Source organism: Haliotis rubra, unplaced genomic scaffold (genome assembly GCF_003918875.1).
Source record: "Haliotis rubra isolate DU_JTF1 unplaced genomic scaffold, ASM391887v1 Scf521, whole genome shotgun sequence".
Classification (NCBI taxonomy): domain Eukaryota; kingdom Metazoa; phylum Mollusca; class Gastropoda; order Lepetellida; family Haliotidae; genus Haliotis; species Haliotis rubra.
The window spans coordinates 153,957-172,559 of record NW_025767215.1 but is presented as its reverse complement, the minus strand read 5'-3'; the positions used below and the strand labels follow the sequence as shown (position 1 = coordinate 172,559).

Sequence of the window (18,603 nt, the reverse complement as noted above, 5' to 3'; positions counted from 1 at the left end):
ACTGAAATACACAAACCAAAATCTGTGATGCATGGCACGACATCTCATAATATCATATTGTTACATTTCGACGAGAACAGTTATTTGACTTCCATCGTATTTCCTTTTTCTGCTTTCTATCTGATATGACCTAGTCTTTGTAAGACATGCAGGAAATGAGATCAGTGTCATGTGTAGATTTATCCGGAAGATATACGGACGTTCAGAATATAGACCTGGTATTTGTTTGCTGGCAGTCTCTCGACAGGAGTAGTCCCGAGCTGCCAGTTAGCAAAAACATTCCTATTTCAGAATAGGGAGAGGAGGTCATGCTTATCCTTTTCTGCGACACCTTCTGTGATGCATTCAGATATTTTTGTGCATATCTGTTTTCTCTTTTCTGCCCCTGTCTTTTTAAGTCTGGAATGGCATGTATGTATTGTTTTCCAGGTATTTTATGTTTATTTGTCCATTACGAAATTAATGCACATGCCTATATAGGATTGAAAATGAGTAAGTAGGAAAACTAGATGGTGCTAACAACTGTTGTCTGATGTGAGCAATTTATATCTATATTTATAATATAAATAGTTCCTCGGGTTATGGAACACGTACAGGAACATATATACATGTATCAGAAAATTAAGGAAGTATTTGAAACGGAAATTCTCACGCTGTGGTCCTTTCTAATGATACTGATTCGCGCATTAAGAATGCTTTGGTCACATGTCATTCACGTCACAACAGATGTGCGCCTGAACGTCTACGCCATCAATCGCAGTCGACTGAACTGTGAACGTGACATGAGAAACAACCCTCCAACAAGAACAGCTCTGATGACGACATGAAGGTGTGATGTCAACATGGTCGAGACACAGTTTGGGCGTTCCTCTCGTGCTATGGCTCCTGTTGATATCGGTAACCGCATACTCTCTTACTAAAGCGGTGGAGAAAAAACACCTGACGAATACAGGTTAATATGAGACGCATATTAGAATCCCGCTACATTGGGATTGTTGGGACTTGGACAATGTTCATGATGAAAGAAGAGGCAAGCAGTCATGGGCACCATCACGCACGCACACACACACACATATCCACCAGGCAGGCGTGATTACACTTACAAATTATGCTTATTTTCTTCAGCTTTATGCTCATTCTATACCTTAAGCACCCTCATTGATCGATAACTAAAGGAATACGTATTACCTATGCCATGTTTAGTTGTCGGTACAACAATGGCATCACGCGAGGAAATGGAAAATTTGCTTATGCAAGGTCTGATCAAATATATTTGCAAAAACGTCTCTAGACATGAATCAGGCCGATGCTACAGAAGCATATAATAAATATTATCAGATTTGGTTGCAAAATCGCGAGCGTGACCCTGGGCAGTGCATATGTCGTCGAGTGAATCATGAAGTGTCTTGGGGCAACATTTTGCCCAATATATTTGCAATGTCTAATTCATCAGTTGAGAGAGGGTCACCCTCGTTGAGGAGCTAAACACGCGGTTTGGATCCTTTGTCTTTAATTCTTGAAAGCATGTTGACACGGAGAGCGAGATTGCTGGATTTAATTTCATGAACATAATTACCTAAAGACTGACAACTAGTTTGCTTTGAGTTATGGCATGTTTGGGCACTTGTGATGTTATCCTTGCTGGCCGTTGTCATATCCCTTGTTTGTTTTTGGAAGCTAAATGTATAAATGTTTATACATTAAAAACAGAGCTATCCTAATCAATATCCTGTGTTCTCATTAACGCAATGTCAAGACAGACAATGGGAAACAAATCCCTTTCTTAAGTTAAAAAGAGGTCTCACCTCAAATCGACTCTCTCTGTTCATATATAACGGGGATTGTGAAAATAGTTCAACAGTTATTATAATATGTGGTTAGTTAACGCTGCAGCGCAAGGTGTGAATTTGTAATCTTGTTAAAATGCACTTTAAAGTTCAAAAGCTTTGAAAAGAGCACAGTGTTTTGGAAGAATAATTATTCTGATTTGAAAGTTAAAATATCAAACATTGAATTTTTCTAAAGTGGCACGTGAAACGCACTTCATTCATTCATTAGCTCAGTTGCAATAGTGATTATAGCTTCTGTGTGCACATGCAGTACTTGTTCATAAATAAAAACAGATTTCAGTGTGATTTTTATGCTGCAATCAGATGAAACCACATGATCTGGTAATCTCAACGATATCCCCATGTACATAAATTGTCGATGGTTTATATACTTTTCTGAAAGTTTCATGCTCCTATTCATACGGTATTCGGTTACATAATGACATGTTTTGTAGGGTGTTTGTAATGTTATTTTCATATTTCCGTGGGAATGGCTATTTGCCAACCCAGTAATTTGCTGCGTGTTGTGTTATGACGTGGCGTAGTCCTCGCGAATACCTGGGAAAACATCCAGTGTTTCTTTAACTTTCTATCAGATAATGGAGGTGTATTAAACTGTGAATTTTATATGTAGATTTAACCGAAAGATACTGGAAATTGAAAATTATTTTGACAGTAGAGCATGGGGTATCCCGGATTTCGAGCAAATACAGTGGTGAGACTAACTGAACGGTTTTCACAAAGATTTGTCTCGGATTCCAGAACACGTCTATATGAAACAAATCGAGAAGTATTATCTGGCAAACGAACCACTCTCTTCCATGAACAAACATGTGACATGTAGTACAACGGTCAGTGGAGGATGAACAATTGTGCAAGAGAATACGCTAAACATTTATCCACCACTCATTTGTTTAGTAACGCTTCTGCATTGGCCATATCAGTTTATATCTTAAGGAAACTGAAACTTGCATCGGTTTCGGATATTACCGGACAATAGTGATGTTATCTTTTCAAAACATTGGACAAGAGAAGGAAATATTTACTGTTTAACATCTAGTGTTGTAATAGACTGTGTTTAAGCACATTCGTTTTTCTTAAGACGCCTGCAGTGTTGAGTTACATATTTAAAGCTCACAAAAAGTAGACACTGCCTAGAAACTCTGATGAACATACAAACAGTGAACACAAAAATGCATGTTTGTATGCTCATATATGGAGAACCCACTTGCTGATCACCAACTCCAGAAAATAAAATAAATGAAACGCCTCGTTAGGATATAGCTGGGATGTTCTTTTTCTACCATTTGTAATTCTACTTGAAATATTTTCTTTCTTTCTCATTGTGACAGAAAACTTTAATATGCATTTGGTAACGTTACTTATTGGTTGTTCGATATCGGACAAATGTCATTAGATTCTATGCATGTAGGTGGAGACTTTATTTAACGGACACTGATAGTGGTCGACCAAGAGTGTGATCGGGGACACGGGAAAGAGTGTCCTGGGTCCCGTGAAAGTCTTCCAGTCTGACCGTTCTGTCCTATCCTCCCTGAGTATAAATACCAACATACGGTTTTATACTTATACTCATTTGCATTGACAGAATGAACATGAATATACTGACGTTGACTTGATGGAGATTTATACTTGTCAAATCTTTAATGATTCTCTTGGGGAGTGAGTCAGCAATCCTTAATGACCAATGGCAGACAATTACAACGTCACACAGGATAGGGCGATCAAGCTGCGACCAACTAATAATAGTTTCATTGTGTGACGTCACTGCGCCAACTGTGAAGAATATAATAGCTTGATTTAACTTTTTAACTTTATGTATTTAATTAATGTAAACCGGTAACCACGTTCTGATAATTTAAATACGAAAAAGTGGCTGTATGAAAGTAAAATGTTTGGAATTTTAGATCTGAGTAGCCATGCATTGATCGATGTTCTGAGACAAAAATTGGTTGCCGCAACATTGGCTGGCAGGATCACATCAATTACCACAGTCTGTGGCATATATAGGTGACAAAACCATTTCCATTATTATCAGAAATAGTCATGGTACCATGGGGAGTTACCTCTTGAAAAGGTCTTTTCTCATGTCTCACTGATAATCCATGTTCCATACAGTTTTAGACTGAATCGGAATGAGAAATCTTGTGTTTGCTTGTGATCTTATTGCATTAAAGGCATGCTACGCGCTAAATACCAGGGGATATGAAAACTTTTTGAGCCTAAAATACTTCTGATATGTGCATATTAATAATAACTGTATGATATTAAAGAATGGTTCATATTCACATAAACGTAATATTGATATGCACATGTCACTATATGCACTATAAAAACTTTTACTAATTGCCTCTGAAAAATAGACACTAAAAGAGGCTAATAACTAACCTCACTCACTCACTCCCATTTGTAACAAAATACAAGTTTCTGAAAGCCGGAGTAGCCTTACTTTAGCTATTTTTAACGTTCCAAAGTCTTGACATCAAATTTGACAGTCTTTGACAGTGTATTGACCGCAACCAGGTCGTTTGTATGAAATGTCAAGAAATTCACGAAACTGTAAAACTAGAACTGTGTTGATTCCTGTTTGAAAATGACTGTAACCTTTGGTTTTACTTCCGCATGAAATATTTGAAAAGATAGAAATAGTAATGTACAATTTGCACAGTAATCAGAATATATTTTTACAAAAAAACGGATACGTAAATTCGAAATGTGTCATTATGCATTGCTAGGGTATCTAGTAGGGAAATTGATTATCTTTCTAGGTATTAATACCTTTTGCGGAAGTGACCACTTCCCAACTATACTTTCAGAAATCAATCCATCTGATTCTCCATCGAATACAAGATGGAACTTTTCAAAGGCTTACTGGTCGTTATATCAAACTGTATGTTAATCTAAACTATGACCTGAATGTTTCAGTGATATAACTGATGCATCCATACTTTTTCTGACGTTATAAATGAAATAGCTGATGATTGTATACCAAAGTCCTCTACAACTCAACATGTACGGAAGCTATGGTTCAATACAGATTGCAGCAAGCCAGAAAAGCGAGGAAAAAGGCAAAACAATATTTCATCATCCAACTCAATGGCGAAACTAATTCATCATAAAAAAATCATCATCTTCAAATTATGTCCCTGAGTTTCAGAGACATCAGAAACAACAGGAAAAAAACACACATTCTTTTTTATTCACATAAGGTTGAGATATGAACTGTTTAAATTACATGAGTTTCACACAGCGTTTTAGCAAGCTCGTGATACTGCAGCAGGTGAAGATAATATCCATTATCAGCTGCTGAAACATTTGCCTGAATCATGTCTTTTGACACTTGTAGATGTATAAGTGAGTTAGTGAGTTTAGTTTTACGCCACACTCAGCAATATTCCAGCTATATTTCTGAATTCTCTCTCTCTCTCTCTCTCTCTCTCTCTCTCTCTCTCTCTCTCTCTCTCTCTCTCTCTCTCTCTCTCTCTCTCTTAAATTCGAATGTATGTCATCATAACATTTGAATTTAAAGCAAGTTTCTATGATATATTGATTCCTAATAAACAGACATATCACTGCAGATGTCTTTGAGCAGTGTAGAAAGTAAAAGCGAGATATAAAGCAATAGCTACTGTTTTCCCAGAAATTATTGAGAACATCTTTGTTTCCTAACACTAATAATAGAATTTCAAAATACGTGTCACATTATGTTGTAAGGTACTCAATATGGGAGGCAACTCTTGTAGGCTTTAGAATGAACCCTCCAACATCAAGAGATATTTCCCCTTGTGTAGCACACGGCTCCCTTTGTTGGCTTGACAGATTTGACAGCAGAAGAGAAAAGAAAGCTGGTTCTAAAAGATTTAGTTGGTAGACATGACATTCATCTGCCTACAGTATGCAGAAACATGAAGAATATTCAGGCAGGAGTGTGGATTGAGCACAAGACAGGGGCAGATAGGCCAAGGTAGTTCAGTACTACGGATCGCCGGCGACTTGGTCAGATTGTGAGTAGAAGAAAATTGAAAAGCGTTGAGAATATCAGAAATAATATGATTAATAGAGGAAGTCCTCAGGTATGTAATAAAACTCTTAGGCAAGAATTACAAAGACTTAACTGGGTGGAAAAGCGCGGAATTCCCTCACCATTGATGAAAGATCCACAAAACGTGTTTAAACTGTAGTAGTGCTCACTAATATCAGGATTGGGATAAAAAGAAAATTGTCTGGCTTTTTCCGAACTGTGTGAAAATTTGGACAAAACATACCGTGAAACCTATCTACCAACACCCAAGACGTAGCCCGCAATTTCACATGAGAGGTGGTATATCATCACGTGGAGTGACGCCGTTGTGTATTTTCACTGGAAATGTTATGAAGGAACGATATGTTGACATCATAAGTGGTCACCTCCTTCCAAAGGCCAAAGCACTGTACGAAGATAATTGGATTTTCGGGCATGATAACGACCCAAAACACACCGTGGGCTACACAAAACAGTGGTTGTCGGACGAAAATCTTCAAGTTTTAGACTGGCCCAGCTACAACCCAGATCTTAAACTTATTGAGAATGTGTGGGGACTAATGAAGCACAGAATAAACCAAAAAAAGGCTAAGAAACATTGAGGATATGAAGAAAGAAGTGGTCGAATAATGGGATACGGTGTCACACGATTTCCTACAAACTTTGATCCGTGGTGCGCCTAGGCCCATTCAGTCGGATATTGCAGGGCAAGGAGGTCTCACAAAGTACTGAAAAGGCACTTAGACTATAAGAGAATCACATCTCAACATATTCATTAAGTAAAACTTCAACAGTTATATACATGTATAAGATATTTACCAGAACAACTTTCTCAATAATTTCTGAGAATACTATACATAGCAGATGCTCTGTAACGGAAAATAGGTTACCAAAAGAAGAGGATACATATATCCTTTAATTCTATTTCGGTATCATACACATCCTCTGGGATGGTCAGTATGCCTTGCTGTTTGTAGAGAAAAATGTCTGAAAGATAGTACTTGAATTCAAAATGTTTTAAATGGTATCAAATTCTTTTAACAAATGTAGCAATAAATTACAATACAATGACTCTAACTGATGGACAGGTTTTATAAGGGATAGAAAATTATGGGTTAGTCTTCTATTTCAAACCGTGATGACTGGTTTCTCTGCTGCAACCGAACAAATGTTTGGATGATAGATGCATGGTACATTAAGTATACTTCAAAGTATCGAGTCAGAACTTAAAAAGAAAATGTGTGTGATTAATTGTTGATCAAAATGTAACATTTCTATTATAACCAACTGTTGGGCCACAACTTGTCATTCTCAATGTGACAGGTCTGCGATACAGGGATGAAATCATCATGCAGCCGTTCTTTAAAGGACAGATCCGTAACTTCACGCTTCACCAAGATAATGCCCATCCACATGTCGCTCCTGTTGTGATAGATTTCCGGAGTCAGCTGAACCTTCCGGTACTTTCCTAGCCAGCTGTTTCTCCGGACCTGTCCACTATCGAGCACGCTTAGGATGAAATGGAGCGACGTTTACGTCAAGCCCAGAATCAGCTGTCGTAAGCTGAATTGAGACAAGCGTTTGTTCAGACATAGAACAACATTTCCTTAGCTTTCTTCAATCGCTTAGTGTCGTCACGGCGTCGTCGTTGTCGATCCTGCATCGACGGCAATGGTGGAGACAGATACTGACTTTGTGAACTGGCACTTGACACCACGACTTTTCACACTTCTCACGATGCCTTGTGCCAAATTAATGCGATTTCGATATTGTCCCGTCAACAGTTAAACAGTGATAAAGGAAAACACCACAAATCATATTATTATATGTTTGCATTAAAAGATGGCAAAACACCAAATGATGCACTGTTACTTTATTTCATTAGTATGCATTCCTCACGAAATCATACATGTATCAATAACCGAGAACGATGACTGTATCAGACGTTGATTTTGACGTTTAGGTATTGCGTTTCATTTTTGATTTAAGGCTTGTCCCAATACATCACAGTTATGTACTGGAGGATCTCTCTGGCATGTTCTGCGACCCCAAATACTCCTAACATGCTCTGTGGTATTGCGATTTTAACTCGTGGCGCGCCAAGGAAGAGATACCTCCTCTTGATGTAAGAAATCACAAAGGCGCGCGCACGATGTGGCCTTGCATTGTCGTCCATGAAGACCGACCTAATGTTCAGAGGATGCTGATCGAAATGGTACAACAACCCTGTCTAAGATGTCAGCGAACAGTGGTCCATTTAGATTTTGTCTGATCATCACAAGGCCACGTTTACACTCATGTGGGAGGCACCCCGAAATATCAACGAACCTCCGCCAAACGATACTTATTCCAAGATATCCCGGTGTGCATATGCAGTGTTTCTGTGGCGCCAATAGCGAGCTCGGCCTTCAGCCATGAACAAAGGATATCGACTTTCGACCCTTCCCATAACGTCCCATTCCAATGAAGTAGAGCTTGATACCAAGCCAGTCGTGCTGCATTGTACGTCTGAGATATCGTCTTTCTCTAAAATCGCCCGGTCAATGTGGAAGCGACCGATCACGTGTCATTTTTTCGCAGTTGTCAGATGAGGAGGCCCCATATTTGTTTATGAACGAAATACATTTTCAGTATTATTGAGCTGTAGGAACAGTTTACAGAAAAACTTGATATTTGTTTAATGACGGGTACACGAATTACACGTGATGCTCGCTTTTGTTCACAGCACGTGCATATGTAAGACCAATGTATGTTGCTCCCGAAGGGTCAAAATACCAAACATAATTATGAAATGGATATAAACTTCTATATATGGGTTGCAATACATTTTCCCCATGTGTATGGTCTACAAACAGATCGAATATATGCATATTATTCTTCAGAGTGTTTCTACACCCTTGGTCAGACTTTGTTCACACGTGTCATCTTATCCCAACTGAATAGATCGATGTTCATGATGTTGACCACTGAACTGTCTGGTCCAGGATCGATTATTTACAGACCGCCGCCATAAAGCTGGAATATTGCTGAGTGCAGCGTAAAACTAAACTGACGCACACTCACTCAAAATGTTCTGCTTGTCTTTACTTAGTCTTTCGAGCCTACTAAATTGTGACCAATATTAAAGCAGCAATTCGACATATATAGTCAACAAGTAAAGGTTATGGTTCTATAGGCTGTACAGTATTTTGCATGTCTTGCTAATCCTGGTACATATAATATATCATTTGTTTTTATATCATCATTAAGATGTCCGTTTAGGAGCATGCGCCGAAACCACAAAATATCCCTTTATGTTATGGACTTCCGCCTTTCAGCAGGTGAAGAATGAGGGCAAGCTGGACATTTGGTTCATCAGATATTCGTCAGACGGAAGGGTACCCAGTGGGTATTGCTGTGAAGCGTGGGTAGGAACACCATGCAGCGATGCATGTGATCCAATGTTTACCCTGTGCGTTGAAGAGTAGGTATCTAACCATTGCATCACTATCTAACCATTTGTTTCATGGAAATTTAAGTCCAAGCAGGATCAGTAACAGCACTACCTCATCTCCGTTTAGACAAGATATACGATCCATGAGAATTGCTGAATCTTAATGTTTGGTACATGTATATAATTTTACACTGGGGAATTGTTCGTTGATAATATGCAACGTATGTTACAACAAATAGAAATGTTTCTGAAAGATTACTTCAGGTACTATTTGGACTTTTTGTGTGGAAATAGGGAGAGTAATGCTAAACCTTGTCTCCAGTTCCTCTGTACCAACACTTTGCATTACTTTATATATTTCGGGTTTCCTGACTTACACAGTGCGTGTGAACTCAAATGAGACGTGCTTGTATGATTCTTTACATTTTAACGGGGGCGGTGGGGTAGCCTAGTGGATAAAGCGTTCGCTCGTCTCTCCGACGAGCCGGGTTCGATTCCCAATTAATCAATCAATCAGTTTATTGCATAAATAAATATGTATGATATGTACAACATATACAACATACGACACTCACGTTACATTGAATCTCTTCTCAACATAAGCGCATGATAAATAAACAGAGCTAAATATTGTAACAGGGATGCTTTATATGAAAGTATTGAATACTGTTTTGTAGCTTTAATATTTGATTGTAGCCATTGTGGAAAATACAGTTGCCTTAAATCATTATATGAAGGACAAAGAAATAGAAAGTGTAATTCATTCTCTAAAGCATTACAAAATGGACAGAACCTTTTTACCAATATTATCAAGATGGACAATCATATTGTAGGTTTTTTTGGGCAGACGATGTTCTGGCATATTTATTACTTTACACCAGTACTTTGAACAGCGAGAGTAAGAAATTATGTACAAAGGAAATCTCCCACATTCACCGTACACCATATTATTAGGGGTAGACATCCCAACATTTAAAAACCTTTTACATGCAAGAAGGTGAACCTTTTCAATGGCATAAACTTCCTTATAGCCCCAAATTTCAGACCCATAAAGAAGAATAGGCTGTACTTGGGAATCAAACAATTTGAAAAATATATTGGGACCAGCAACCCCCAACTTTGGTATAACAGAGAGAAATTTGAGTAGGGCCCTTTTCCCTTTAATTGCCAAATAAATCATGGATTTATTCAGATTTAGTGTATGTGTAAAGAGTTTCCCTAGATATTTATATTCGTTAACAACAATCATGCGTTCACATTTAAAGTACCACTTTTCTGTAGCTTCCGTTGGACCACCCTTACGTAAAACAACAATTTTGGTCTTTTCAAGAGTAACATCAAGTCGCCAGTTATCTGAATAAGATGAAATTGTATCAAATTGTCTCTGAAGGCCAATAACAGTACTTGACATAAGGATCACATCGTTGGCAAAAAGTAAAATAGAAAGTTCAACAAGATTAGGAAATAATTGGATGCCATGTAGCCAGAGTGTATAACGTCAAAATATAGTTCGTGAGAGAATGAGAAAAGTATGGGGCTTAGAACACAGCCTTGTCGTACACCAGTAGGACAATCAAAATAGTCACTGAAAGCATCATCTTATCGAACACAAGACTTTACATTTGAATACATTGACCTGAAAATATCAAACATTTTCCCTTTAAGACCCCTACTTCCAAGACATTTCCACATTTTATCTCTATCAACAGAATCAAAAGCCTTTCTAAAATCAACAAAAGCTGCATACACTTTTCTTTTACTAAAAGCTAAACATCGCTCACTTACTGAATATACACTAAAAATATGATCAAAGGTTGAGTACCCCTTTCTAAATCCAGCTTGTGAATCTGGAATCAAGTCCCTCATATTTGACCCCTGTGTTAGCCTATGGGTACAATGTGTACCTTTGTACAGTGTGTGAACCCATTCCTGGTGACCCCGCTGTGATATTGCTTGAATATTGCTAAAAGCGGCGTAAAATCATACTCACTCACTCACTTATATTTTAACCTCGGATATGCTTACTTTTCAAACATTAATCTTTGTACTATTTCAGCCCTCGTGAATCAAAACCATGTTCTCTGTACAAGAGGACTACAGAAGGAATGGACACTGGAAGCAATGATGTGGTTTTCGGCAACAGCATTCAAGGGACACTAAATCCTTTTATTATACAGATACACAAAGCAGTGCCGGTAGGGAAAGTTGATCTATAATCAAATGTCTTTCACTCCCAAGATACAGCAATGATATAATATAATAATAACAACTGTCAATCTGTCTATATTTTTCGTTAAAGGTTGAATGTACATATTTGTATGTCTCATATACACGCACACCTGTTGTTTTAACAGTCCTCGATCAAGATACAGGTGACTGTGCATGATGATGACTTGGCAAGCGACGATGATTACATGGATACTCTGGCAACATCCATCAACATATCTGTCAGTCCAAACAAAATCATGTCTCCATACATGCAATATTACCCGCAGGGCAGAACCAAGTAGGTCCATTTCACTTTCATCCATTACCATCCATTACCCTTTCAAGCATATATACCGAAGATCGCGTGCTGTTATTGAACTGAAAAACGAGCTAGCTTCTAGAATAGATTAAGACGTTAGCCGCATCTATGCAATGCATGTAACACACGATTTGCTGAATAAGCAGACCCGGGGAGAACAGATAAAATATAAATTATGTATCTGAAATATAAACAAGGAAAGGTTAGACATTCATGTAACAACTAACAAAGTCACATGAAATTTTTTCTTTAGGTTAGAAATGAGTGTTCGTGCCTACTGTGATCCTGACTGGTACGGTTCTGATTGTCTGACATACTGCAAGGCGTCCACCACTGACCATTACAGCTGCCAGTTTTTGAGCGGGGCCAAAATGTGCTCCCAAGGTACATTATGAGTAGTTGTATTGCATATTGTTTTGGTTTCTATGTGGACATCGGGTTGGGTGATATCTTTCAAATACGAGAACACAGAGCTGTTGAACTAAGTTTGGTATTTTCACAAATATCTGTTTTATAAACTGGATGAAGAATACAAGACACTTGATATGGATGTGCAACTACTTTATTATTTACACACGGCGTTTCTGGGCTAATACTTGCCCCTTCATCAGGTGAATGACAGATGCAACTTCTTTATCATTTTGACGGGGCAAGTATTAGCCCAGAAACATCGTGTGTAAATAATAAAGAAGTTCCAGATCCATATCAAGTGTGTTGTATTACCCTACCAACTTCTAAATGCCTATCAAACATCTGGATGAAGAATGTCATTTGTACTGCAGGATGGAAAGGAGATAACTGTGATCAGGACATCAACGAATGCACTGAAACAGCGGACTTGTGTCAACATGATGGCAGCTGTACAAACACACATGGAAGCTTCCAGTGCCAGTGTGTGGAGGGAATCACAGGTGAGAGGACAGTAGTGGCACAATTGCCTAATCATATAACATATTGTTGGCATTATACTATACACCCGGGTACAAAAGTAAGGGTAATGTATATCGTCAATATACATTAACCAATTAACCAAAAACATTAGTGTGAAACCAACCAAAAACAAACATCATCTGTTTCAGGGAGGAATTGTGAACTTGTAACTAACCACTGTGCCCTGAATAGATGCCTGAACGGAGGGACCTGTGATGGAAACGAAACAGACTTTAGCTGCACATGCCCTTTCCGGTGGTCTGGGGAGACATGCGCAGAGCGGATAAACTGTGACAGCGCCCCATGTGACTGGGGAAAGTGCATTCCTAAACCCGAGACCCCAGCACGGTTCAAATGTGACTGTGATTTTCCATGGACTGGGGATACGTGTGATATGAATGTTGGTAAGTGAATAAGGTACATGTATTTGTAGTTTATACTTAGTCCCGTAATGTTTTAGTTATTCTTCGCTTGACTTGTCTTAATATGATAATTTATGTTCATTGTGTTTCTCTTAAACTATCAAATATTTATATAATATAAAGGGGATTATCTTTTATGAAGATTTCTTCACAAATAGTCATTCCTATTGCCTTGGGCACACCAGATACACCTGTAACAACAAATAAAAAAAAATGATGTTTCCTATTATTTAAGATATTACCAACATCACCGTCCTTGGGGTGATTGATGATAACAATAGAGGCAGTCTGACCACTGGCTTGAGGAAAATCATAAATTATCTGGGAGGAATAGAGGAGCAAATAAATGTCGTGGTGTCAACACATATCAACAGTGAAAGCATAAGTTTATCAAAGGTGTTTCAAATTATTCCATAATGACATCTCAACACCTACATACCTTTACAGTCTCGATATGGCTGAAATATTGCCGATGTGACTCTAAATCTTAACTTACTCACTCACATACCTTTACGTCCTTGGATGTTTTCCAAAATCAAGATGTATCAGGGTTTAATTCAGAATATACTCATAATGATATGTATTTGAAGCAAACAACATTTGGAGTCACTGAACATTGTTTTATTCAATAGCTACAACAACATTTATTCTTTCTGTTTAAAATATTCCATAACATATACTCAATTATATATTAACAAGTTCTTATTCTAATTTCAGAAATGTCACAACGCAGGTCCAGTTTTATGTGACATTGGAAACTGGTACTTTCCTAACGAGTGACTTTGTAAGAGAGATCTTTTCATCAAACAGTTATTCCGACATCAACCAACACCTCCCTACCCCCCTCTACACAGCGAGGGACACGGATAAACAGGAGGCCGATATAATTACTCAAGAAAAGATAGCAGAGGTTGTTGCACGTTTCTGATACCGGGTTATATAAATATGTTGTGTGATTAATATTAAATGTTGTAATGCCTTCACACAAACCTCATGTAAGTACGTCTTTGAATTATAGCAAAGGTAAAACGCATTAAAATCATGTGAAAATGCTTTCCCCGAATGTTATCATAAATGCATTATATACAAATTGATCAACTGTATTTCACCATGCATACTCTCCCTTCAATCTCGTCCGTCTGAAAATATGTTAATTATGTAATATATGCAACATTATGGAAATCGACGTCTTTGATTTGTGTGTGCATGTGACATGAATGTGATATCAATCTGACATCCATGTGTCTGTTACAACAGGGAAGTTGGTTCAAGAGTAACTGGTATAAGGTGGTTGGACCTCTCTCTGCTGGACCTGTGCTGGTGGCACTGTGTGTGGCATTCCTCATTTATAGAAGAAAGTCGTAAGTGATGTGCCTTGGTTGGGTATTAACAGCATTTGACATTAATTATCACAATAATATTCTTATTATTATAAGTTTACTCTTGAGGTCTAATGTTTCAAAATACGAACACCGGTCACGTAAGTAAATAGATGTGTCATGAAGGAAATTGAACCGGCGGTATTTAACGTGATTTGAAATTGTTGGAGTTTCGTTAAAGGCACGAATCAGTACAATTGCCTGAGGACAACCCGGGAAACATCATCGAAATGGATGTAGTAAACAGGACCGTGCAGGACAAGCACAGACGTACCACAGGCTGTGAGGAGGACGCAAGAGCATCCACAGAGGGATACACGCGTCTTGGAACCGCAGCCAGACTCAGCTCGCGTCAAGAGGTCACATCCTACATCCAACCCATTCACGACACGCTTCCTGGCGAGAACCATTATTCTCATTTGGCTACAACTACACCAGACAACAGCAGCTATGCAACACTTGGTAGCAGCTGTCAGAAAGGATCCGATGACCACGTTGTCATCAATGACGTTAATGTAGATGGGGCAACGGAGGACCATCCTTATGAGGATATATATTTTTAATAATTGCAATGGTTAAATAGGTACTGAAGCATAAACTATCATTTGTACTATGTACTATGTACTCATTTCTCTTACTGCAATACAAACTATAGTAGTAGTAAAATTGGTAGTGCAATCGATCGTAATCCCGACACAAATTCTCCTGGACGTGCAACGGGTTTTGTCGATTAAATGAAACCGTAGACAGTAGTTCAACTTGGTATTTACCCGTGTCAGTGACACGAGGTTAGAATCGCCCCTTTAACACATTTACATACATGTATATGACGTGATATGTTTGGCCAGGATAGTGAAAGTTTCAGAACTAAGACTGCTTACATCGGTCACGTCTGTGTGACCACAGCATTTTAGCAAACAAATTGCATATGCAGTAAACTTTCGTTACCTGTGATGTATACCAGCAGAAATGCTTTGACCCAAAAGACATGTGCGCGTTTGCTGTTAAACGTCTCACCCAGCAGTAGTTAAGCTGTATTGTATGAGAGCAGTCAGAAAATAATCAACACAACCTGTTTCACTATTTACAACGACGAAGATGTACCTTGTTGGCTATTATCCGTTTTCCATTGACATTTGACTTAATCGAATACTCAACACTCAACACATGCATAACGTAACGTGGTAGTGGAATAAACACAGATCTGACAGCTGTAACTCACTCACTCACAATTGGATATGTCATTTTTTATCCTCATGTACATATGTTTGCTTTGTTCAATCCATTATCATAATATTTCCTACTTTTCCGTGTAGAATTACTAGAAAATGAAAGTAACAGACTCTACTCCTTTAGTATTCAACAGATAACTAAGTCAAGGTAAATATCAGACAACATTTGTTTTTTTAATTTGGTGTATTGAAACAAATACTTGAATATATCTATGTATGAATGATTCAAGAAAGTTAAAACATATCAGTAGGATGTTTTGTACATATACAGATATTATGTGTGTGTTCATATATTAAAAGCTGTTTTGCATACATGAATCATGTTTTCCCTAGTTATTCGTGACCGGTGCTCATGACGAAAACTGTGTCCTGTTTGAAACTAGGTTTTTGTACCATATTCAACATATCTTTCTGATTTTGTGTTGAGTATTTATAATATGAAAATCACGTAATATTTCAGAAATAAAGGTTATAGTGACAATCAGCCATCATGTTATGATCATACACACAATGCCAAACAGATATCACTTTAGATTTGAAAAATAGTTCCTGGTCACTAGCGGTATCGCCATTATCAGGTTAGCCACATGTTTGTTTATGTTTAATTATTACCATAGCTCCGCAGGGACAATGTGTTTATATAAGGTCAGACTACACTGCTGTTTCGTTGATCTTAAAACTGCATTTGATTCCATCAACAGAACACGTTTGGTGTTAAAACTTTGGACTGGCAATGTGAAAGGTAAAAGTTTTAGACTCTTTAGAAATATGTATACAAATGTTAAATCATTGTATATCATTGCAAGATGGCTACACAAAACTGTTTAGCTGTGTGAGCTGAGTAGAACAGGGTTGCCAACTATCACCACTGCTATTTTTATTGTATATTAGTGATTATTCGTGATGTTGATGAAGATAGATGTCTTGACCTTGGTGTCTGTCGACTGTTCATGTTACTCTTCGCTGAAGATATCTTCCTGTTTGATAGCACTGTCCGAGGTTTGCCATAAAGAGTGTTTAATCTATCTATATATTGTAAGAGTGAGTGAGTGAGTGGGTTTAGTTTTACGCCGCACTTAGCAATATTCCAGCTATATGGCGGCGGTCTGTAAATAATCGAGTCTGGACCAGACAATCCAGTGATCAACAGCATGAGCATCGATCTGCGACATTGGGAACCGATGACATGTGTCAACCAAGTCCAAGACTACCCGATCCCGTTAGTCGCCTCTTACGACAAGCATATCTCTCTCTCTCTCTCTCTCTCTCTCTCTCTCTCTCTCTCTCTCTCTCTCTCTCTCTCTCTCTCTCTCTCTCTCTCTCTCTCTCTCTCTCTCTCTCTCTCTCTCTCTCTCTCTCTCTCTCTCTCTCCCTCTCTCACACACACAAGAAATTGTAATAAGAATTACTATAAATCAAGATTACTATTCAGAAAATTTTAGATTATTTTTTTTTATTATTATTCCCAACCTACCGACCCATGTTCATAATTTGGTGGCAACGTCAAACAAACAAAAGAACAATGATGCCCTTATACGCATGTAGAAATGTTGTAAAGACGATGCAGGTTTCCCTTACACATGCGTCGAAGGTACAGGATGCCGATCGCACGGCAAACACTTAACACACCCGACTGGTTTATCCTGTGGCCGAAACTGCTTTTTAACTTCCTACCCTGATAATCAACAGCCAGAGAAGTAAAGCTACACATCGACGTTTTCCCCTTGTCTTCATCTTCGATGGTGTTGTCCCTCAAACGTGGACCGAAGGTGCTGGATGCAGATCAGACGGCAACCACTGAACACACCCGACTGGTACATCCTGTGGCCGAAACTGCCTTTTACCTTCAGTGACATACATCGAGTTTCACACGTTTCTTTTTCATGTTTCCTTTATGTTATGTTGCGGAAATACAACGAAAGTGTGACATTAACGAAAGCTGTTTTATATAAACCAGTGACAGTTATGTAAACTAGCTAATGTGGGATATTGGAGATGTGTCCCTGGCATCCTAAAGGACGAATGCAGGAATCATTTATATACTCGGCTCAATTAATGTAGTACGTTTATGTCCAGGATAAAAAAAACATTTGAGAAGTTTTTGAAACTTGTTCCAACACAAATAACCCACGCACGGATAGTTATGCATAAAGTAATTGAGTCGTTATAACACTATTTCACTCATATCACAGAATCTGAATTTGGTTCTCAGGACGACAACGCTGATGTTCACAAGTGCTTGATTTCTCACTTGTATTAGTGTCGATTGTATCGAGAATGTTGTCGTAATGCAGGGAAACAGGAAATTTTGGCAATGAGTTAAAAATTAGTTTGTGACCTTTTTCTACATGTATTAGCTCTTACTTCGATTGTTGAGTATTAGCTGTATGTTCCCTGTGTTAGTGCGGGGTGCTACAGGTAGGGCATAACATGCTTATCCATTCTGCGATTACTAGCCATCACTGTTTTGCAGTGATTCATTCACATTACTCGCACAGACATTTAGCTCTTAATGCAAGATAGAATCTGTTCCGGAAGATATTCAAAACAGGGTTTATTCTCATGCAGTGGCGCTTTTATGTTTACTTCAGCTGGGTCGATATTCTGCTGGTGGTGTAAAGTCAGCCATTAGCCAAATATCCTTTACCCATGCTGAATCTACAACAAAGAATTGCTTTGTCTGCGCATTAAATTTGCCCCTACACTGTGTTGCATAAGGGAGATATTTCTGAAGCCTTATTTCTTTACCCTTAAGAAGGACAGTGTTCGTACGTGTACACAGCAGACGGAATTCAAAAATGTTATTACCTTT

General features: G+C 38.3%; 1 protein-coding gene across 1 annotated transcript; it reads left to right on the top strand.

Moving 5' to 3' along the window:
- Positions 1–794: 794 nt before the first annotated feature.
- LOC124252703 (delta-like protein 1) lies at positions 795–16,264 on the top strand. The gene is made up of 11 exons (XM_046686357.1): positions 795–897; positions 9,186–9,331; positions 11,358–11,496; positions 11,656–11,807; positions 12,082–12,212; positions 12,611–12,739; positions 12,908–13,162; positions 13,416–13,565; positions 13,900–14,090; positions 14,438–14,541; positions 14,741–16,264. Exons 1-11 carry the CDS (start codon positions 835–837, stop codon positions 15,120–15,122), a joined length of 1,842 nt encoding a protein of 613 aa, XP_046542313.1. The 5' UTR covers positions 795–834; the 3' UTR covers positions 15,123–16,264.
- Positions 16,265–18,603: the final 2,339 nt, after the last annotated feature.

Coding starts and splice junctions, on each gene's coding strand:
- LOC124252703 (XM_046686357.1), top strand. CDS start 835: ATGTCAACATGGTCGAGACACAGTTTGGGCGTTCCTCTCGTGCTATGG. Junction 12,213..12,610: donor GGCCAAAATGTGCTCCCAAG/GTACATTATGAG, acceptor TTTGTACTGCAG/GATGGAAAGGAGATAACTGT. Junction 14,091..14,437: donor CTCAAGAAAAGATAGCAGAG/GTTGTTGCACGT, acceptor CTGTTACAACAG/GGAAGTTGGTTCAAGAGTAA.